Below are 23978 nucleotides of genomic sequence, written 5' to 3'. Positions count from 1 at the left end.
GGCAAGATTCAAGTCCAATAGCACCTTGTGTGCTTGGAAAGGGCCGTCAAGTCGCAGCTGACTTATGGCAACCCCAGCAAGGGGCTTTCAAGGCAAGTGAGGTGGTTGGCCATTGCCTTCCTCTGCAGAGTCTTCCTCCCTTCCAAGCACTGACCCTGCTTAGCTTCCGAGATCTGACAAGATCGGGCTCTGCCATGCTGCCTTCCCTCCCAGTAGCACTTTAGACCACCAAGATTTCCACACTATAAGCTTTCCAGAGTAAAACTCCCTTTGTCAGATACGGTTTTTAACGTGGAATCCCGCTGGCAGTATTTCTAGGCAAATGTCCACACTTTGCTGCAGGTTAGGGTTGTCAGGTCCCCACTCCCGATCGGTGGGAGGTTTTAGGGAGCGGGGCTGGGGCAGCTGCACACACACAACAACATCACTTCCTGCTGTACTTCGGGAAGCGCCGCATCACCATGGCCAATTTAACACTCAAGCCCCCAAACACAATTGCCGCTCTACCCACCTGGCAACCCTATTGCAGGTGCCTCTGTTTTCTGCTGGGGTTCCAGTGCAGAAAGGCTGACATGAAACCCTTCCTTCCAGATATTATTTTAGGGGGCTGGTGGAACGGAGAAGAGGCCAGTTCTCCCCTGTTCAGAAAATGGGGAGAGCCTGTGAGCAAATGTCCCCACCATATCCCCAGCCAATGATAGGCTTCCAGGATCAGGTGAATATGCATGGAGACATGAATCTGCTTTCTACCGAGTTAGACAGTTGGTCCATCAAGGTCACTCTTGTCTACACTGACTGGCAGAGTCTCTCAGGCTGAGGTCTTTCTCACCACCTCCTACAAGACACTTTTCACTGGGGATTGAACCCGGCACCTTCTGCATGCAAGGCAATTGCTGTGCCGCTGAGCCACAGCTCTTGCAAAGCGGATGGAGCTACAGGTGGATTTGGCACTCAGTGGTCAAAGGCTTACTTAATTGTAAGTTGCTATGCAACAAAAGTTGCAAGCAGGTTGCTTTTACTAGGGGTGGGCCATTAATTATTGGAGTGCTTCTTCCTGGAAGTCCTCTCAAGAGTGCTGGACTGGTCTCCTAAGCATCAGATTATTACAGTTTTCATGATGATCCTATTCTCCCCTGTTGGGGAGAAAATGGGGAGAGCCTTTGAGCAAATGTACCCACCAAATCCCCAGAGTGAAACAGAATCTTTGCCAGTAGCTCCCTGCAAAATGGTGCTTCTTTCAGCCTAAAGCAATGGTGGGCGGGGAATTGCTTCTCCATCACCATGTCTAGGGAGGGAAGTGTCCAGGGAGGGAAGTGTTTGTCTTAGGACAGTGGGGGCAAATTCCATGTTCCCTGCAAAGCCATGCAAGGAAGTCCAGACTTTCCTACCTTAATAAATACACCAAACTTGGGAGGTGAGGACTTTGAGGGTAAAAGCCAAAGAGGAAAGACTTAGCGAATAATTCACACTCCTAGAATTCTGAAAAGTTAGTTTCTTTGTTCGGTGTTTTAACGCGTTCGTATTTGCGATGAGCCTATGTATCTGATGTGTATCTCTCTTTTTTGGGTTCAAACAATGTTAATGCTTAAACTTTTCTTGACCAATTCGTGACCGTATTCATGACCAGTCCGTGGACCAAATCTCTGCTAACTCACGGAACGGCTTAGCCAGGTTCTGGTTCCTTTTCTCTCTGCATTTTGTAACATATAGATAAGTCTATTTTGCTGCTTGCTAAAAATACTGGCTCTGTGCTGCATTTGCTTGTTTGTGTGTGTTAAGTGCCGTCAAGTCGCTTCCGACCTATGAATGAAAGTCCTCCAAAATGTTTGCTTGTTTGGAGCATAGAAACTGGCCTAATCTTATCCTCAGACCCTCTGCACTAATCTGGGTCTTATCACTGAACTTCTCTGTGTGGAGGAGACCCCTGTACATAATCAAGCATCTGGGGGTCGTAGATGCTGCCAAATAAGCAATATTCTCCTACACAGGATTATATTTCTATCTCAGACATGTTCTTCCCTTTCACTCTCTTCCATTCCCTCCACCAAGCCCATTCATCTTCTCATGCTTTATCCCTTTCCAGGGAGGGGCAGTGGCAAAGCCTTGGCTTTGCATGCAGAAGGTCCCAGGTTCAATCCCCGGCATCTCCAGTTAAAGGGACTAGGCAAGGAGGTGATGTGATCTCTGCCTGAGACCCTGGAGAGCCGCTGCCGGTCAGAGTAGACAATGCTGACTCTGCTGTACCAAGGGTCTGATTCAGTATAAGGCAGCTTCATGTGTGTGTATGTGTAGATGTGCATTTAAAAATCTGTCTTACAGGGTGTTTCCTGCATACCTAACCATTTTCTGGGTCTGAAATCAGAAGCTCACAATTACTACAGTGAAATGCACTTTTTTAATTCTCTAGTTGCCGTGGTCTGGATGGTCCAGACTTGACCAGCCTTTTCAGATCTCAGAAGCTAAGCAGGGTTGGCCCTAGTTAGTACTTGGATGGGAGACCACCAAGGAAATCCAGGGTCACTACGCAGAGGCAGGTGATGGCAAACCACTTCTGAATGTCTCTTGCCTTGGAAACCCTACTATTCGCCATAAGTTGGCTGTGACTTGACGGCTTCCCCCCCCACACACACACTAATCTTCTTGTTGGTTCCTTATTGTGGCTATGTGATGACTTAACTTGTGATGTCTGTTGGTTGTGATCCCTGAAAACTCATTTGTTCCTTTCTCCCTCCAGCCACACCGTCCTGGCCCTCTATCACCGGCCCTCCAGGCAGAGTGGATCCAGGGTCCTCCGTGACTTTCAGCTGCTCCTCAGAAGGCTTCTTTCCCCGAGATATCACCCTCACCTGGCTTAAGGACAGGAGGAGCATCTCGGCCCCCAAGACTGTTATTCTGCCCCCAAAAGAGAGCACCTCCTACCGAGTCCTGAGCACCTTGGAGGTCTCCCTCACAGAGAGGGATGTGAAGTCCGAGCTCACCTGCCAGATCCAGCACAGCACCTTATCCGACTCCCTGCGGCAGAGTTTTAAACTTGGTGATGCCCTTCAAGGTATGAGAAATGGCACACTTTGCATATTGCAGGTAGAGAAGGGACGAGGTTGTGTATCCCAGAAGGCCGCAGAACAGGGGAGGGCTCTCTCCATCATGCCCTGCTTACCAACCTCGGGGGACATCTTATCTTATTTTATTCATGTTATTGATAGTCCGCTTTTCTCACTGAGACTCAAGGTGGGTTACACAGCTTAAGTCAATGCAATGGAAAGGATGATGCAAGTAAGAACCAATGCAATAGGACTAGGATTTGCAGAAATTTGGAAAGGAGCTGTTGTCTGGGCAAAGCGTAAGCATGAAACATGACAGGTTAAACAATGCAGAACATGGTACTAGGTAAAGGTCCCCTGTGCAAGCACCGGGTCATTTCTGACCCATGGGGTGATGTCACATCCCGACGTTTCCTATGCAGACATGTAAACATAGGGTGGGTTTGCCATTGCCTTCCCCAGTCATCTACACTTTACCCCCAGCAAGCTGGGTACTCATTTCACCGACCTCGGAAGGATGGAAGGCTGAGTCAACCTTGAGCCGGCTGCCTGAAACCAACTTCCGTCGGGATCGAACTCAGGTCGTGAGCAGAGCTTGGATTGCAGTACTGCAGCTTACCGCTCTGCGCCACAGGGCTACTGAACATGGAACATGGTACTATCTCAGTAGAAGGGCAGTTCATTTTCCTGGACCAGTCTGTTTTGACGTACGTCTGTTTCCTTTATAAAAAAATGCCCCATTGGACAATCCTGTTTTGCAAAATGCCAGCATATGGCTGACATCTGGTCTTGATGGAAGAGGCCGGAAGAGTAAAAGAAAGTGAAGGTTTGGAAGGGCAAAAGTGAAATTCAGCTTCACAATTGGAATCATAGAATTGGAAGGTACCACCAGGGTCATCTAGTCCAACCCCCTGCACAATGCAGGAAATTTACACCCACCCACAAACCCAGTGTCCCCCTACCCCATGCCCAGAAGATAGCCCCCAAAAAATCTTCCAGGATCCCTGGCCAATCTGGAATGCATGGCTTGGTGTTCTGTTCCTTCTCTGCTAGGCTGAGGAATATATTAAAGCACAACTCAGAGAATCTCTGTAGTTGTGAACCAGAACACTCGGAACGCCAAAGGCTCTTTCTTAACCTCTTGCTTGTTATGTAGAGACAGGGAGGAGTGGGGAATCAAACCCGGTTCTCCAGATTAGAGTCCACCGCACCAAACCACCGCTCTTAAGCACTACACCACGCAAGTGTGCCTCGCAACACAAAATGGAAAGATGTTTAGCGGGAGAGACAAGCTCTGAAGCCCTGCCAGGTCTCCTGCCGGGGCCTGCTTCCTCGTGGATTTCTCAAAACTATACCTCTCTCAGAAATGGCAAAAACAGAATTTGGGGGTGGAGCCTGGCAGGCTGGGATTTGGGGAGGGGAGGAAATGCAGTGGGGTATAATACCATCCAAACAGGGGTCCCCAACCTTTCGGAGCCTATGGGCACCTATAGAATTCTGGCACAGGGTAATGGGCCCAATGACAAAACGGCTACCGCAGGAGACAGAGCCACTCACACAGAGGAAGCCCAAGGGCAGGGGAGAAGAGAGATAATTTTAAAAATACACTGGGAAAGAGGGGTTAGAGAGAATAAAACAAACAGATCAGAAGCCCAGGTGATAACACCTGGCCCCATCCACTTTCTAAAAATGTTTGGTGGGCACCAAGAAAGGTATCAGTGGGTACTATGGCACCCTCGAGTACCACGTCGGGGACCCCTGCCATACAGTCTACCCTCTGGAACAGCCCGTTTCCTCCGGGGGAACTGACATTTGTTTTCTGGAGATCAGTTGAAATTCCAGGAGTTCTCCAGACCCCACCTGGAGATTGGCAATCCTCCATGAGAGACAGTCATGCCCTGCTTCTGAGAGAGGCACAAGAGGAGGCCTAGAATTATCCCCCCATGGCAGAGCTTCTGATTCTTCAAGAGGTCTGAGGGAAGCAAAAACGTTCCACAGGCTCATCTCTCATTTCACGGTGATGCAGGAACACACAAAATTACGCCTTCCGATTTTTGCTTTGTTTCACTGAATTTTCTTCCCATTCTTCCTCCAAGGATGGCATCCACAGTCCCCCCCCTCCTAAATTTTATCCTCACAACAGTACCGTGAGGTCTTCCCAAATAGAAATTCTATTGCCTTGATGCTGATTTTCATAGAATTATAGAATCAGAGTTGGAAGGGGCCATAGAGGCCATCTAGTCCAACCCCCTGCTTAATGCAGGATCAGCCTAGAGCATCCCTGACAAGTGCTTGTACAGCCTCTGCTTAAAGTCTGGCAGTGAGGGGGAGCTCACCACCTCCCTTAGTAGCTGATTCCACTGCTGAACAACTCTTACTGTAAAGAAATTTTCCCCTGATATCCAGCTGGTACCTTTCCGCCCACAATTTAAACCCATTATTGTGAGTCCTGTCCTCTGCTGCCAACAGAAACAGCTCCCTGCCCTCCTCTAAGTGAGTTTTATCTGCTTCCCTTTGTCTAGTTGCACCCAAGATATCGGTGGAACCCGGCCACCTAATTGAGGCCCTCGTGAACCAGGTAGTGACCATCACCTGCAGCGCGAAAGGTTTTTATCCCAACAACACGAGTTTGGTATGGAGAGAGAACGGCAGTGAGACGGATCTCGCCATGGCTGAGCCCGTGGCCCAGGACCAGGATGGGACGTTCTCCGTGAAGAGTTCCCTGGAGGTGAATGCTACCGAGCAGAGGAACCACTCCGTATTTAGCTGCTACGCAGTGCGCAGTTCTCAGACTTCGGATCCTGTCAATGTGACCCTGAAGATACACAAAGAAGGAACAAAACATATCTCTTCAGAAAGTGGAGGTAGGTTCACCCAGTCGTTCGTCATTCTTTGTGTCCCTTTTTCTGTGTCTGGTTGGTCATAGAATCATAGAGTTGGAAAGGACCACCAGGGTCATCTAGTCCAACCCCCTGCACAATGCAGGAAATTCACAACTACCTCCCCCCCACACCCCCAGTGACCCCCTACTCCATGCCCAGAAGGTGGCCAAGATGTCCTCCCTCCCATCATCTGCTTAAGGTTATCAAATCAGCATTGCTGACAGATGGCCATCTAGCCTCTGCTTAAAAACCTCCAGGGAAGGAGAGCTCAGCACCTCCCGAGGAAGCCTGTTCCACTGAGGAACCGCTCTAACTGTTAGAAAATTCTTCCTAATGTCTAGACAGAAACTGTTTTAATTTCAACCTGTTGGTTATGGTCCAACCTTCTGGGGCAACAGAAGTCTTTAAACACTACGCAGCAAGCTTCATGTTCCTTCTAGGGCATCCTATAAGAATTTAGGAAGCCCTGTTGAGCATCTACGGCTTGACACAGTTCCACAAGAGAACACGTACCAGCTGCTCCAGCACAGGGGCTGGGGAAGGGGCGAGCCAAGGTTTCAACAAGGCCGGGGTGGGGTGGAGGCATCGGCTTTTCCCCCACCCCTAAAATTTGCTGCCCAAGGCCACTGCCTTGCCACCCCGGAAAGCCCATGGGAGGAGCCGTGGCTGGGTGGGAGAGCATCTGCTTCGCATGCAAAAGGTCCCAGGTTCAATCCCTGGCATCTCCAGTTGAAAGGACCAGGCAGTTGGTAATGGGAAAGACCTCTGCCTGAGATCTTGGAGAGCTGCTGCCAGTCTGAGTTGACAATACTGACCTTGATATACCAGTGGTCTGATTCAGTATAAGGCAGCCTCCTGTGTTCTTTGGTGCAACCTCAAACCTGTTCCTTAGCACGTAGGGTCCTCTTTGAGATCTCTTGTTCCACGCCATAAAAGATTCTACAGATTTTAGAAATCTGATCAGAGATTTAGATGCAGACAAAGATACAGTGTTGGTTCTTGTAGGTTATCCAGGCTGCGTAACCGTGGTCTTGGTATTTTCTTTCCTGACGTTTCGCCAGCAGCTGTGGCAGGCATCTTCAGAGTGAAGGACACTGTCCTTCAGTGTGACTCCTCTGAAGATGCCTGCCACAGCTGCTGGCGAAACGTCAGGAAAGAAAATACCAAGACCACGGTTACACAGCCCGGATAACCTACAAGAACCAATGAACTCTGACCGTGAAAGCCTTCGACAAAGATACAGTGTTGTTAGATACTTTGAAAGGATGCTGCTTGTATTCTGGCATCCCAGAGAAAGAGATATTGGAAACTATTTAGGGAATGTTAAATAAAAGACATGATCATGTGCATTTCTTATCTGGGCTGGCTGATAATGCTTCGTGCTGCAATTATTATTTTTTTCTTTATGCATTTTCTTGGCAAATTAGAAAAAGCTATGGAAACTTTCTCTTAGTACCAGATGTAGTGCCAGAAGTAGTAAATTTGTATATCGGGGTCTTCAATGAGTTTTTTTTCCTGCAAATAATCCATAGTCAGTATATACTATTAAACTGTGGCAAAATATAGATTGTGTCTTTGTGACTTGGAATGTTCCTGTTCTTCTTTTGTTTGGTTTGAAGCAGTCAATGCCTTTCAGTGATTACATTTCTAGAATGCACCCCTTCCTAAGAAGTGGTATTTACCTTACTTAACTTAAACACCTACAATAGGCAAGACACAACTTATGTGAACTTGAACAAAGTTCTTTTTATTGTAAAAGCTTCATATAGAATATATGAACTGAGAAAAATATATGAAACAGAATATATGAGTATTAAAAATAATGCAATAAAATACAAGTACACTCTTATGAAAACTCTTAAAGTTTTAAAGATATAACGATCTAATGATCTAAATTTTGTCGAAGGCTTTCACAATCAGAGTTCATCGGTTCTTGTAGGCTTTCCGGGCTGTGTGACCGTGGTCTTGGTATTTTCTTTCCTGACGTTTCGCCAGCAGCTGTGGCAGGCATCTTCAGAGGAGTAACACTGAAGGGCAGTGTCTCTCAGTGTCAAGTGTGTAGGAAGAGTAATATATAGTCAGAAGGGGGTTGGGTTTGAGCTGAGTCATTGTCCTGCAAAGTATTAAAGGTAATGTGCTAATCATTGTCCTGTAAGTATCAAGATAATGTGCTAATGAGGGTGTGGTATGTTAATATGGAACCATTGTATCCTGAAGTGATCTGTTAATGTGTGAAATCCAAAGTTAATCTGCATGGCTATTGTGGACTGTAGTCTTCGTTAGTCTGGAGGTTTTCAGGACAGGAAGCCAAGCCTTATTCATTCTTAAACTCTCTTCTTTTCTGTTAAGAAAAGTTTAAGAATTATGAGAAGACAAGAGCCACTGGAAAAGATAGTCATGCTAGGAAAAGTTGAAGGCAGCAGGAAAAGAGGAAGACCCAACAAGAGATGGATTGACTCAATAAAGGAAGCCATGGCCCTCAGTTTGCAAGATCTGAGCAAGGCTGTCAAAGATAGGACAATTTGGAGGGTGTTCATAGGGTCCGAAAGCGACGGCACTTAACACACACACAAATGCTAAAACCTCTCTCAGGCTGACCATGTCACCTCTATGTTCTGTTATGAGACATGAGTGTTATAATGTGAGCTTAAAGTAAGGTGCTGTAGGTTTAAGAAACTGTTAGCACAGAGTCTGGTATTGCAATCTTGAGGTTTGAAAAATGTAAAGTAGGGTTTGATATTTACTCTGGCTGGTGTTAAACATACAAACTGAAAATGTTGTTGATGCAATGTATTGGCAATATGCCTAGCTCTCAGAGATATGGAAACACCTCACATTGTTCTGGCCCAATGCCCAGAGTACAAGATAAGAAAGGAAACGTTTAGTGAGAATAGACCTTTTAAACTCAAACCAAGCTGACTCTGTGCCAAAGAAACCTTATTGTGTGCTACTGGTAAAACAATGCAGGGCAGGTAAATGGATTTCATATCATAGAGTCTGTGACAGGTTCATGTACTGAAATCCCGAAATTAAATGAAGCTTCCATAAACTATTTGGATATTAACAGTGCATCCCAAAGGAGAGTTACTCCAGTCTAAGCCCATTCATTTCAGTGGGATTAGACTGGAGTAACTCTCCTTAGGAATGCCCTGTAAGGCTATTAAAAAAACAGAGCCAGCTTTCAGACGGTCCCATATGGAAAGCCTTCAGATTGTAACATGTATTTATTTTTTCAAAGTCGAAATTCTAGCTACATGAAAGAGAATATCCCTACGGGGCAGGTTTTTTTTTTTTAATACTTCTTAAGATCATGCAGAAGTGAAGGATCACAAAAAAGAAGCAACAAAATTAGGATGATTTTTTTTATCCCAGAAGATCTCTGATTGATGTTTTTGGTTTGTTTTGTTTTGTTCTCCCCCCGCCCCCAAAAGCATATGTAAGAGCCCTAGCAGTTGCTTACAGTGAGATTCTGTCTTCCTGAGATGGATCAGAAGTAGTAACACAGAAAAGTAAAAAAGCTTTGCCAAGTTTGCCATCTCCAGTAGTAAAATCCATATTCTTTAGTAAAAAAAATACTGATCTACTTTATGAAATATAAACATACTGTGGAAAATATACCTGTTTTCCAGGAAAGATCTGCATTGCAAATGCAATCTTGGGCTGTATCAACAGAGGTATGGCATCCAGATCACGCGAAGTGATGGTTTTCACTTTGCTCTGGTTAGACCTCACCTAGAGTATTGTGTTCAGTTTTGGGCACCGCAATTTAAGAAAGATGTAGACAAGCCGGAACGTGTCCAGAGGAGGGCAACGAAGATGGTGAGGGGTCTGGAGACCAAGTCCTATGAGGAAAGGTTGAAGGAGCTGGGTATGTTTAGCCTGCAGAGGAGAAGACTGAGAGGGGATATGATAACCATCTTCAAGTACTTGAAGGGCTGCCATATAGAGGAGGGTGCCGAGTTGTTTTCTGTTGCCCCAGAAGGTCGGACCAGAACCAACAGGTTGCAGTTAAATCAAAAGAGTTTCCGTCTGGACATTAGGAAGAATTTTCTAACAGTGAGAGCTTTTCCACAATGGAAGAGGCTTTCTTGGGAGGTGGTAAGTGCTCCTTCCCTGGAGGTTTTTAAGAAGAGGTTAGATGGCCATCTGTTGTGGGGAGGGGAAGGGAAGGCGATTGTAAGCCGGTTTGATTCTTCCTTAAGTGGTAGAGAAAGTTGGCATATAAAACCCAACTCCTCTTTTTCTTCTTCTTCTCTGACAACTTCGGGGTTTTGTTTGGATTATGCACCCCTTTTCCGACCGTCAGAGGTCGTCTTGTTCTCCCCCCCGCATTTTCAAATTCGAAATAAAACTGGTCCCTCAAAATGTGAGCAAAACATGGAGAAACGCAGGGGGAGAGCCAGGCCCAGGCGTTCCCCACAAGACATCCCGGCCTCCCACTGGAGCTAGGGAGGATGTAGCAGTCGCTACGGTACTGGTTCCCAACCTGGGGTCCGTGGACCCCCAGGGGTCCACGAGAACTATAAGGTGCGCGAAACAAAGTTATAAACCCATAATAAATTAATATTTTCAATTAAAAGTTCTCTATTATAAAAATATATATTCAAATATTATTCTAAGTTTAATGTTTAACTAACAGTTATGATTAAAGTTTATTTTCAAATTCTTGGAATTTTTATTTTGAACCTTGGGGTCCCTGCACCAAACAAAAAAGTCCTAGTGGTCCCTGGTCAGAAAAGGTTGGGAACCACTGCGCTACGGCAACGGCAGCATCTTTGCCTCCACACAGATTCTTCCCAAAGGAAACCTATGTGGAGTGAGTTTTGCATCCTTCTCAGGTTGCCATATTTGGTTGCTGATCTCTCTTCCGTTTCAGCTGCCTTGGGCCCTGTTTATTTAGCAGAAAAATAGGGTGCAAGTTTTCTAAGTAAACATCATTTTATACCTAGACAGCTGAATGTGTTTTACAAAGGCAAACTCAGAAATCCTCTTTCTGAAACCCCATGCATGAGGAGCTGGGGGTATTTACCCAGTGATGAAAGCAAGACATTCTGTACATGCCCAAACCTCCTCTTCTCCTTCCAAAACAGACTCAATGGAAAAGACAGCAATGCTTGGAAAAGTTGAAGGCAGCTGGGAAAGAGGGCAGTGCCGGCTTCAGCAGTGGGCAGGGTGGGGCGCAGGCCGAGGCCCACCCCTGCTGTGACATAATTGCATTTTCACACTGCAAACTTCACAGGACAGTAAAGTGGACAACTCTATGACTTTATGGTGATGGATGCTAAGTTGTCACCAGAGCCAAAGGACACGTTGCTCACTCCATTCACACACATTCCCCCTTTGTGTTAATAGCAAATCAAGGGACATCAAGGAGATTTTTTTTTAATTTCTTCTTATCATAGATACGTGTGTGTGTGTGTGTGTGTGTGTGTGTGTGTGTGTGTTAAGTGCCATCAAGTCGCTTCCGATTCATGGTGACCCTATGAATCAAAGTCCTCCAAAACGTCCTATCCTTAACAGCCTTGCACAAGTCTTGCAAATTGAGGGCCGTGGCTCCCTTTATAGAGTCCATCCATCTCTTGTTGGGTCTTCCTCTTTTCCTCCTGCTTCCCACTTTTCCTAGCATGATTGTCTTTTCCAGTAACTCTTGTCTTCTCATCATGTGAGCAAAGTACGACAGCCTCGGTTTAGTCATTTTTAGCTTCTGAGGTCAATTCACAGATACAACAGGAAAAATGTTTTGCAAGCATTGTGTTGGATAGAGTGATAGGAAAGTACGGATTGTCAGGGTGTGATATTTGTGGCTAGAGCAGTAGTGCCAAATGAGGGCAAGCCGTTGTTCTAAGGAGGAAAAATCCTCAGGCTTTGTTTGTACCTTGCTCTTACCCGTAACTGGAATCTTGTGTTGGTGCATGCTGCAGACAGTTCTGATGAGGCTGAGAATTTTGTTTTTTTGTAATATTACATCATATTTATTCATTTTATTTTTCTGGAGCAACAATAAGCTGCGAAATGCCCTCGCAGCATTTGCCAAAACTGGCCCTGAAAGCTCTGTCTCAGACATCTCGGGGTGCTACATGTTGGAGTAGATAATGTCAAGTTGGTTTTGCTGCAATGACCACAACACATTGATGCATTAGCGGTGCTTTCTCATGATAGATATCTTGTGTACCATGGTGGTGTAGTGGTTAAGAGCTGTGGTTTGGAGCGATGGAGACTGTTCTGGAAAATCAGGTTTGATCCCCCACTCCTCCACATGAGCAGCGGAGGCTAATCTGGTGAACTGGATTTGTTTCCCGTTCCTACACACGAAGCCAGCTGGGTGACCTTGGGCTAGTCACACTCTCTCAGCCCCACCTGCCTCACAGGGTGTGTGTTGTGGGGAGGGGAAGGGAAGGGAAGGTGATCGTGAGCTGGTTTGATTCTCCCTTAAGTGGTAGAAAAAGTTGGCATATAAAAGCCAACTCTTCTTCTTCTTCTTAACCATCTTTGAACCCAATGAGGGCCCTCGAGGCAACAAAGAGATAAAAACGTAATAAACAATTTTTAAAATGATACATATCTATGAAACCAACAGTTAAAGATTTGGATTGTGATATTTTTGTAGGATTAAATTAGCAGCATCAAAAATGTAACTCATAGCTTTAAAAAACCAAGTAATGCATTATATTAAAAATAAGGCCTCCTCCTTCCTTGGGTTAGCTATGGCTCCTTTGATCCCGACTTGAGTGATAAAATATTTCCCTTCATTCTATGAGATGGTTCCCAATGAAAATTTAGTATGTTGGGATTATTCAGCCTCTTAAGCATTTTTTTTGGGGGGGTGGATTGGCCTCCTCACTTTCAGAGATGAGAACGGAGAAATTTTTCTGCAGCCCCTTAGATAGGGTTGCCAACCTCCAGGTACTAGCTGTTACAACTGATCTCCAGCTGATAGAAATCAGTTCCCCTGAAAAATGGTGGCTTTGGCAATTGGACTCTATGGCAGTGAAGTCCCTCCCCTCCCCAAACTCCGCCCTCCTCAGGCTGCGCCCCAAAAACCTCCTGCCAGTGGCGAAGAGGGTCCTGGCAACCCTACCCTGAGACCAAGAGTCCTCCAGAACAACATTTGTATTGCTTTGACACAGATGATGCCAACTTTATTGAATAGTGCTCCAATTCAAATAATGAAAGGCATATTTTCTTCTCTGGGGTTTTATTTATTTATGTATTTATTTTTGCTGTCAAGTCACAGCTGACTCATGGTGACCCTGTAAGGTTTTCAAGGCAAGAGACACCGGAAGTGGTTTGCCGTTGCCTGCCTCCACTTCACGACCCTGCTATTCCTTGGAGGTCTCCCATCCAAATACTGGCCAGGGTCAAGGCTGAGAGTATGTGACTGGCCCAAGGTCACCCAGCAAGCTTCCATGGCGCGAGTGGGGATTCGATGCTGGGTTTCCCCGATCCTTGTCTGACACCTTAGCCACTATACCAGGGATGGGGAACATTTGGCCCTGGGGCCGTATGCGGCCCCCAAGGACATTTTCTGTGGCCCTCGGGGGCTCCGGGGCGCTGCAGCGGAGGCGTGGTGCAGGGCGGCCCTCCTCAGGGGTGTTCCTGGGGCCGCGACTTGCAGGGGTGGTGCGGCGCCCTTTGGACCTCCTCTCGCCGACTGTTGGCCGTAGGTCGGCGAGAGGAGGGGGAGGGACACTTCCCCCAAGGCTGCCCCAGCCGCCGCGGCGTGCAGGCATGCCGAGGCACACTAAGCCCCTCTCGCTGCCTGTCGGCTGTTGAGCGGTGAGAAGAAGGGGGGAAAGAGGCCCGCGGCTCCCGGCGGCAGAGCATGCGCTCGGGAGCCGATTGGGCTTTGGGGGGTCTTTTGTGGATGCTGGGGGGGTGGGAGGGCATGGGGACTGGGGCCGGGTCACGCGGGGCTGCGTGCACCGTGTGTGTGGGTGGGGAGCCTGGGACCCGGTTGCGCGGGGCCGGCGTGTGCGGGTGTGTGTGTGCGGGAAAAGGCTTTGCTCTCTTTTCTTCCTCTTTTTCTGTCACTCTTTCTCCTTTCGCTCTCTCTCTTTCTCCCTCTTTTTCTGTCTTTCTTTGTCTCCCTCCGTCCTTTTCTTTCTTTCTCCCCCTCTCTCCATTTCTTTCTCCCTTTCTCTCTTTCTCCCTCCCTTTTCCTCTTTCTCTGTTTTCCTTCCTTCCTTTCCTCCCTTCCTCCCTTGCTGATCAACCGCAGGCGGTGCGCTGGGCCCCCCTGGCGCCTCGTTTGCTCAGGCCCACCTCTGGCTGCCCTCCTGCCTGCGAGGGGGGAGGACCGGGGGGAGCGGGGGCGCCCTCTAGGCCTCTCTCTGCATGGCCTCCCCTGCAGTTGCCAACCTCCAGGTGGTGGCTGGAGACCTGGCAACCCTAGCTTCTCCCCCCCCCGCCGGGAGATCTATACCTGGTATGGCCCCCAAATGATATTATAAATGTGCAAATGGCCCTTGGCAGGAAAAAGGTTCCCCACCCCTGCACTATACCAAAGTAATAAAAATAGGGGGGGGGGATGTACGATCTCTTTACCAGAGTAAGCAAATTGAAATGGAAAAGAGAGTGGTTGAAGAAAAGACATCCGCATAGGGGAGGGTCCAAATGGAAGGGGTGGGGTTTGAGGCAAAAGGGGCCATTCCAAAGGAGAAAGGGGTCCCAGTTATACTCTGGTCCTTTATGCATGGGAGTTTTACCTGAGGTTCGTTGCTCGCTGGACCCACACTTTCCTGTTGGGAATCTCTGCACCAACAGTCTCCAAGCTCAAATCAGGAAGTATTTCAATCCCCGCCTCTGGTCATGCTGCTTTGTAACTGGCTGTGAGCGAAACCAAGCTTGTGTGCCCCGCACTTTGGCTTATGCATGGGGATTTCACCCGGGCTTTGCTCAGGGAAGATGGAAGAGTCGGGTTAACAGAGGAATGGGAAGACCTGGACATTGCAAGGGCTGGCAGCAAGGTCATCTTGAATGGATGGAAAACTCATGCATAACTCCAAGGAACAACCGATTCAGACCAGGGGTGAACGTGAGTGACAGTACCCATGCATAAACGACCTGTCACCCAGAGCCCACACAAACCTGAAAGCGGCCCTGAAAGAGGCAGACCCAACATGAGATGGATTGACTCAATCAAGGAAGCATTTTGGGGGTCATTAATTCATGGAGTAGGAGTCTCTGGGGGAGTGGGGGGGGGAGGAAGTTGTGAATTTCCTGCATTGTGCAGGGGGTTGGGCTAGATGACCCTGGAGCTCCCTTCCAACTCTATGATTCTGTGATAATTCATAGGGTTACCATGAGTGGGAAGCGACTTGGCAGCACTTAACACACAGAGACGCAGCCATAAGAGAGAGACAGAACTCCAGGTTCAACCATGACCTTTTTATTTTACATCATAGACATAAGTGGATTTTGAATTGTCACCAAAAAGAGGTATAGAAGAATGGGTTTTAAGCAATAGCTGCATTGTTCCAATAGGGCTGAATTATATTAAGCTTATCTGTGTCTTCTATAGCTCATTTTATTTCAAGAATTTAAATTATTCTGGGTAGTATCAGCCCTGAGGAATTCTGGTAATTTGGGGTACCCCTCTGTTTTTCATTAAAAAAAATAGAGTCACGTGGTCAGCCTTTCTGTATACTTAGGTTCGAATAGATAGCTACATATTACCTTTATTCGGCTTTAATTGTATATACGTTTTAACAAAGTATACGCTGGGGGCGAACTTCAGGTATTGTCATCAGCTGGGATCCTGTCATCAGATGGAAAGAGGGACAGGTGTTTCAAGAGATAATTTGTCAGCCTGCCAAGGAAGCGTAGGTCTGCTTCGCTTTGCCTGGAGTGACTGCGGTTTACAGGAACATTGAGCAGGTTTATAATGGAGTTACGTAAGTCGGGTTCTTAAGAGTATTTTATATGAGGATTAGAGAAGAGATCCTAGTTTGGTAAGGATTGTTTTCAGTTTGCACAAGGCGTTTGTAAGAACACAGCTTTTAATGAGATTGTGAATAATGTATTACTCTTTTTAAAAAGTAAATTAAATCAAGGCCAGGGGACATGTGATGCTACAGTTCCTGTTTGAAACTCCATGCATGCATTTTGGCCTAAAAAAACAGATGGGGGAGAGGTGGGGTGCTGGATGCCTCATTCATGCTCCCCCCTCCCAGATCTTTAGGGGAGGGGCATTTGCTTGGTATGCAGAAGGTCCCAAGTTTATTCCCCAGCATCTCCAGTTAAAAAGACCAGGCGGTTGGTGATGTGGAAGACCTTTCTATGCCTGAGACCCTGGAGAGCTGCTCCCCATATGAGTAGAGAATACTGACCTTGATGGATCAATGCCCTAATTCAGTGTAAGCGAAAGTGAACCAGATTTGATTCCCCACTCCTACACATGAAGCCTGCTGGGTGACCTTGGGCCAGTCACAGTTCTCTCCAAACTCTCTCAGCCCTACCTACCTCACAACGTGTCTGTTGTGGGGAGAGGAAGGAGATTGTAAGCCAGTTTGATTCTCCTTAAAAGGTAGAGAAAGTTGGCACATAAAAACCAACTCTTCATCATCATCATCATCATCATCATACCAGCCTCCCACATCCCATCTTACCAGATACCTGTATTAATTCTTGCAGTTATGGTTTCATGGACAAGTCCTCTAGCTCAGTGGTATTCACTCCATGGCTCATGTGTGTGTGTGTTAAGTGCCGTCAAGTCGCTTCCGACTCATGGCGACCCTATGAATGAAAGTCCTCCAAAATGTCCTGTCCTTGACAGCCTTGCTCAGATCTTGCAAATTGAAGGCCGTGGCTTCCTTTATTGAGTCCATCCATCTCTTGTTGGGTCTTCCTCTTTTCCTGCTGCCCTCAACTTTTCCTAGCATGACTGTCTTTTCCAGTGACTTGTCGTCTCATGACGTGACCAAAATACGATAGCCTCAGTTTAGTCATTTTAGCTTCTAGGGTCAGTTCAGGCTCGATTTGATCTATAACCCACTGATTTGTTTTTTTGGCAGTCCAGGGTATCCGTAACCCTCTCCTCCAACAACACATTTCAAAGGAATCTATTTTCTTCCTATCAGCTTTCTTCACTGTCCAGCTTTCACACCATGTCCAGCTTTCACACCATGGCTCATAAACAGCCAAATTCACAATTATCATCAACCTAAACAGCCACATTTACATCCATGGCTGGCATGAGGCCGACTCCTCAAGGAAGTCCACAGCGTACCCACTCCTTTGGCTGTTTCAAGGTGGGAACCAAATGCCAGCCACACCGGGCAAGGGGCTTGCCAACCTTCCTAAAACATGCGACAGGTGCCACATTGGGGAATGGTGAACAGATGAGGCCCAGGGCACATGCCAACGAGTCACAGCTTGCCCCCAAGTTACTGAGTGAATAGCATTGCTCATAAACTCAGAGCCTGGCCTCTAGTTATCCCTGGTTATAGACAACAGATATTCTCCCATTTCTCTTCATGGTGTGCCTTGACTTTGAGCCCGTTCCTGAAGGGGGGGGCGAAGCTCTTTAGGAGGCGACGTGACCCTGAACTTAAGGTTGCCAGATGCCTGTTGGTGGTGGGAAAACCCCTGGCAATTGCCCCCTCTGCCCTCCGACCACCTGAGGGTCGGCGGCCAAATGCGCACGCACGCGTGCATACCACGCGTGCCACTTCCGGTTTAGAACCGGAAGTTCTCCCTTGCGAGGGGCCTTATATCTCTTAGTTTGAGTGGTAAAGGGCGAGGCGGCACTTCCAGTTCTAAACTGGAAGTGCCGCGCATGCGTCGGCGCACGCACACGCTTAAACGCAAAAGCCTCCCGCTGGAGTAAAAGAGGGACCTGGCAACCTTACCTGCACTGGTGTAGGTGCCACCTTATTCCACAATAAGGTGGCACCTACACCGGTGCGGGGGCAAACATGCTGGTGTCCGGGCACCGCTGCCAGCACAACTACGCCAGAAGAAGAAGAGGAGGAGGAGGAGTTGGTTTTTATATGTCAACTTTCTCTGCCATTTAAGGGAGACTCGAACCGGCTTACAGTCACCTTCCCCTCCTCACAACAGACACCCTGTGAGGTAGGTGGGGCTGAGAGAGCTGTGACTGGCCCAAGGTCACCCAGCTGGCTTCAAATGGAGGAGTGGGGAAACCAACCCAGTTCACCAGATTAGCCTCCGCTGCTCACGTGGAGGAGTGAGGGAATCAAACCCGGTTCTCCAGATCAGACTCCATCTCTCCAAACCACCGCTCTTAACCACTACACCACGCTGGCTCTCCTGGAAGGGAAAGCCCACACCGGCATGGCGGGGGCATCCCCAAGGCATCCCCAGGGGAGGAGCTGCTGCTAGGCAGCTTCCTTATGCTTTTCACCCCAGGAACGCCTCCTCGCGCTGCGGCGGTCCTGCACCACCTTTTTGGGTGGTGTAGCCCTGTTGTAGGCAATGGTGGATTGTCCCCCCTTTTCTCTATTTTTATGTTTTTAAAAGCCTCCTTTTTTTGCCTCCGCAGCAAAAATCTGCGGATCTGCCTCTCCCCCTCCAGGATTGGGCTGATAGTTTCAAAATAATAAACCTGATGAAACTGACTTTTGGCTGTCAGGCTACTCATCTGTGCCCAGGTTGCCCAGGGTTGCCTACTCCAGAGGGATGCATCTCCAACAAGCACTTAGGCAGACAAAGATCTTCCCTGGTCCTGAGAACATTTAGTTTTTAATCCTTTCCTTTATCCCTTGAAAGCTTCTTGATCCATTGATCTTGAGCAGCGTAATTTTAGATCTAATGTTTGAGGGATGTAAGGACTGAAATAAATCCTGCCACTGACAATGTAGCCTTGGGATCCTTGTCACTTAATAAAAAAGCCTTTATGTCAGGCACAGAGGTGTTAGATTTATATGTTAAAAGGGGAGAGATATAATGTGTTCTAAGTTCCTCATAAAAGCGGCATTCCAAGAGGGCATGAGCTAGTGAGGCAATAGAAAATATAGCACAAGGCTCAAAAATCATAAAAAATAATACCAAATAATGACAATACTTATATCAATGTGATAATAATCACTTCATTGTTGTTGTTATCACATTGATATAAGTATTGTCATTATTTGGTATTATTTTTTTATGATTTTTGAGCCTCGTGCTGTATCCTTTGTTTGTGACATACATTTTGAAGCATAGGTGTTCATTTATTTCTTTGCCAGTGAACCAATAGAGCCAGAAGGGCAAGGACAGGTCCTGTCTGGGTATGGTATATTCAGAATTCTGCCTTGCATGGCCATAGAGGGGTTGGCATTCAGTCTAGCTAAACAGAAGGCTCTAGAAAGACAAGGAGTTGTCAAGTAATAGGTATAAGCGGGCAAACCGTGTGGTGGTGGTATTCCGAAAAACTGAGATGAACAAACGCAGCGAGCACGAAAGGTGGTTCTGTTATAATCAAGCTCTTTAATGCGCTTTTTAAATTTTGGTGAAGGCTTCAGCTTTCCCAAGATCTAATAGCATATCCTGCGAGAAGCCCAACCATGACAATTTCTCATCTAAGATTTTTTGCCGTGAGGATTGGAGTTTTGAATCCATGCAAGTTATGACCACCGTGACTCCAGTTGGCTAGAAGCTGTTGACTGTCTTGTTTTCTCCCGTCTTTGACAGGGAATTTCTTCAGGCCTCCTCTCTCGTATATCCTCGTGCTGATCTGCTTGCTCGTGGTCCTCTTGGTGGCTGCCGTCCTCTACTTCGTCTGGGCCAAACAGAGGAAAGGTATGGAAGAATTGTCGCTGTGCAGTAGTCGTTCGGGCCCCACTCGTGGACTCGGAGGTCCCTGCGGAAACACCGGCCGCCTGACTCTTGTGCACCTAACCGTGAAGTTTTGCACGGTGACCGCGGTTGGAAAAAAGATCTGCCGCAACGGTGGCCACCTCTTAGAGAAGACCGTGGATAATCAGTGCCTCCACGTGGTTCCCCGCTGGCTTGTGACCTTGCTAGAAGCCACAAGTAACCAAACACAGCCTGCTGAATCGGGCCTGTGTGAATTGGGCCTTTGCCAGTCTGTCTGTGTGAATGCGGTAGCAAAGATCACTCATTTCCCAGAGGAATAAACTCTGACGTTTTTTAATAAGCATTGTCGCGGAGCTGTCCTTGCGATCAACAAAAACATTCATCAGTGTTAGAGCAAAATTGAAATCTGGCAGCTGGGGAATAGAACTTGTTTGGAAAATGTAATAAACGACCCCGAGAGATGGCAGAGAGTGGTAGGCGGGCCTTTCCCCGAATTCCTAGAGAATGGGTAAGGGCAGATCGACCTCTCGCTTGGTTGATCGGTCACCTGGCATCTGCTCATGGGCAGGGTGAAATAGCCCAAATTGTTTTTGAATGTAGAAGAAGAGATTCAAAAGCAGGTGGTGATTTAAGGGGACTGAGAATTGGGGGGTGACGGGACATGGGAACGGAATGGTCCGCATGCATTCTAGCACCGTTGATGTCTCCGCTTCACAGGTTGACCTCCCACCTTGGCCCCATTCTCTTTGAGCTGCCATAATAAGCAAGAGTCACAGGGCACGCATCTGCAGCAGCAGGGGTAATGGTCTGTTACAGGAGCAGAGCCCTCCTGTCGGTTGTGACTTGGGGACTCTGAAACTAGAGTTTAGAGCAGGAAATCCAGTACTGGGGCTTGGACTTCTCCCAGAATTAAGTATCCAAAAGGTCAAGAAAAAATAAATAAACATCCAAGGCCAACGGTTATACAATCTAAAGATTATGTTAGTACAAAATATGTATGTATTTATTTCAAGATAAAATCTAATATCACATATAATGCATATAAGGGCTTGCAAAAGCCTACCAAATTGACATGCTCATATAGCACAATAAGACATAGAAATCACACAATTAGACTCTGACCATATGTGTTTCGGCCATACAGCCTTCTTCAGTGGTCTAAGCCAAAGCTTCTTAAACTGTGGGTCACGACCCCATATGAATGTGGGGGGTCGCGAAAAATTTGGCAACAATAAAAGGTTTCTAAATTTCTTTATGATTTATTATCAGTAAATGTTTGATTTGTATACCTATGTACCTGGGGTCATGTAAAAAAAATTCGGGCAAAAAGGGGTCGCAAGTAGAAAACGTTTAAGAAACCCTGGTCTAAGCAATCAACACTGAAGAAGGCTGTATGGCTGAAACGCCTATGTATTATATGTGGTGTTAGATTTTATCCTGAAATAAATATATACATATTTTGTACTGACATAATCTTTACATTGTATAACCTTTGGCCTTGGATGTTTATTTATTTTTTTCTTGACCTTTTAGGTACTTAATTCTGTTTAGGGTTAAGCTTTTTCCCCTTTGTTGTTGGTGTAAAGGTAAAGGTAAAGGTCCCCTGTGCAAGCACTGGATCATTCCTAACCCATGGGTTGACATCACATCCTGACGTTTCCAAGGCAGACTTTGTTTGCGGGGTGGTTTGCCAGTGCCTTCCCCAGTCATCTTCCCTTTACCCCCAGCAAGCTGGGTACTTATTTCACCGACCTCAGAAGGATGGAAGGCTGAGTTGACCTTGAGCCGGCTACCTAAAACCAACTTCCGTTGGGATCGAACTCAGGTCGTGAGCAGAGCTTTTGACTGCAGTACTGCAGCTTAACACTCTGCGCCATGGGGCTCCTGTTGTTGGTGTAGCTTCTCCCAAAATTACAACTGATCTCCAGACGAGACAGATTAGCGCCCCTGAAAAAAAATGGCAACTTTGGAGGGCAGATTCTATGGCGTCACTTCCCGTCTGAACTCCCTCCCCTTCCCCTAACTCACCCTCCCCAGGCCCCATCCCCAAATCTCTAGGAATGTCCCAAATCGGAGCTAGCAACCCTGGAGGGCTCTCTCCTTCACACCAAGGTTGCCTTTCGTTTGGGACCCGGGGGCTCTGCTTCGGAATTTGCTTAGCATCGTGGTTAATCCAGCCCTGGCTGGGGCCACTTCTGGGCAAAATGGCCCAAAATGGGGAGGGTGTGTGGAGAGGTAGGGCTTGCCTCACCCGAGGGATCGTGCAACATACCTGGAGGCTTCTCTCCATCAGGAAGCCCTATATTCTCTACTCCCCATCCAATGACCACCAGGATCTTCATGTGTCGTAGAGCTGGAATTGATAGAAGTCCATGGAAATGCTATCCTAACTGATGTACATTTCTTTTCTCTGTAGGTAAAGGTTCTACATCTGTGAGGTAAGCTTGTGACGCTGCTTGGATTACTAAAGGAAAAGATGTGTGCATGAGAGAGAAAGACGAAGACAGATGTCTTGGAGTTTAGAGCAGGGGTGTCTGTCAAACCTCAGCAACACGTTGCGTTTCTTGTAAAGGAACTTTGCTCCAGACGTTGCAGCGAGTCAAAAGTTTTATTCAGAAAGTCAGCGAGTTCAGCAAGTCATAGAAACTTAAGGCTAGAATACAGGCATGGGGAAAACTCGGTACATATATAGGGTAAATACAATGGGGTTGATTAGGTTTGGGATACAAAGAAACATTAAGAAGTTAACTGCCGGTAACGACTTAAGACACGCATATAGGAAATTAACGTGTGCATTAATTGGCTGATCTTCCCGAGCTCCCGACATTGTTCCGCGGGACCTGGTATCAGATCAGCGATTACTCGGGCGGGTCTCCATTGAGGTGCAGGTGTCGGGCAGGAGACCGAGTGCAAAACATGGGGGACGGAGTGCACAAAAACTCCATTTTGTCTGTGTGGGGAACCATCTTGTTTTTACTCGGGGCCGACAGGGAGCCTAGCTGACAGTGTCAAACTCATTTGTTACGAGGGCCAGATATGACATAAATGTCACTTTGTTGGGCCGGTCCATGCCACGCCAGCCCAGATCAGGACTGGAGGGGTTGGCTGCCTCAGCTGGCTTGCGGGCCGGATCCGGCCCACGGGCCTTATGTTTGATACCCCTGCCCTAACCCTCGCCCCCGTTCGGTAGGCCAGCAGAGTGCAAATGCAGGGGAGAAATCCCATTGACACAAGGGCATGACATCACTCCCAGGTTTGCCCAGAAGCGATGTCATGCCCTTGTGTCTACAGCGCTTCCTCCATGTCTCTGCCCCCCATCCCAGTCTCCAGCTGGATGGCAAACCAATCCCACATCCAAGCTCCTTTTCCCCACACCCTTTTGAGCAAACTAGACCTGATGAATAGGCGAGGGGCAGTGGGCCAAGGGGTGGGGAGTGAGCCCCAGTTCCAAAAGAACGAAGCGCAAAGGTGTAGGAAATATGCTCCTCTGACCCCCTCAGGTGTGTGAATTTAATTGAAGGTTTTTAGGGACGGGGGGGGGGGAGAGACAATTAAAACTGAAAGTGCTGTGGTTCTGCCTCAATCTGCAGAAAAGAGCAACCCAAAATGATCAGGGGGCTAGAGCAACTGCCCTATGAGGAGCAGATAAAACGCTTAGGGCTGTTTAGCTTGAAAAGAAGGCAATTAAGGGGAGACTCGATAGAGGTCTATAAAATTATGCATGGGTTGGAGTGGGCAGGGAGAAGCTTTTCTCCCTCTCTCATAATACCAGAACGTGGGGTCATCTGCTGAAGCGGGAGGGTGAGAGATTCAAAACTGATAAAAGGGAAGTATTTCTTCACACAAGGCATGGTTAGATTGTGGAACTCCCTGCCCCAGGATGTGGTGATGGCTGCCAACTTGGAAGGCTTTAAGAAGGGAGGTGGACATGTTCATGGAGGAGAGGGATATCCATGGCTACTAGTCAAAATGGATACTAGTCATGATGCACCCTATTCTCTCCAGGATCAGAGGAGCAGGCCTATTGTAGTAGGTGCTGTGGAACACAGGCAGGCCAACGCTGCTGCAGTCGTCTTGTTTGTGGCTTCCTAGAGGCACCTGGTTGGCCGCTGTGTGAACAGACTGCTGGACTTGATGGACCTTGGTCTGATCCAGCAGGGCCTTTCTTATGTTCTTATGTTTAATCTGCCAGCGCTCTTCAGCAGTGAAATTAAACCACACTGGCTTGTTCATGCGGCCTGCAGTAAACGATTAGCCCAGCCTCTTCCAATGTCAGCGGAGCTGGCATCATTATAGA

At 47.4% G+C, this 23978-nt stretch overlaps 1 protein-coding gene across 1 annotated transcript in view; it reads left to right on the top strand.

Moving 5' to 3' along the window:
* Positions 1-23978, top strand: part of LOC130473394 (tyrosine-protein phosphatase non-receptor type substrate 1-like) — a 149045-nt gene that overhangs the window by 114863 nt on the left and 10204 nt on the right. Inside the window, exons 5-8 of the mRNA XM_056844914.1 lie at positions 2735-3049; positions 5564-5905; positions 19556-19663; positions 22098-22119. Coding sequence (XP_056700892.1) covers positions 2735-3049; positions 5564-5905; positions 19556-19663; positions 22098-22119 — 787 coding nt within the window. The remainder of the gene's footprint in view (positions 1-2734; positions 3050-5563; positions 5906-19555; positions 19664-22097; positions 22120-23978) is intronic.

The sequence above is a fragment of the Euleptes europaea genome, chromosome 2 (assembly GCF_029931775.1).
Source record: "Euleptes europaea isolate rEulEur1 chromosome 2, rEulEur1.hap1, whole genome shotgun sequence".
In the NCBI taxonomy this organism is placed as follows: Eukaryota; Metazoa; Chordata; class Lepidosauria; order Squamata; family Sphaerodactylidae; genus Euleptes; species Euleptes europaea.
The sequence above is the reverse complement of the archived record's forward strand: the minus strand, read 5'-3'. Positions and strand labels throughout refer to the sequence as shown.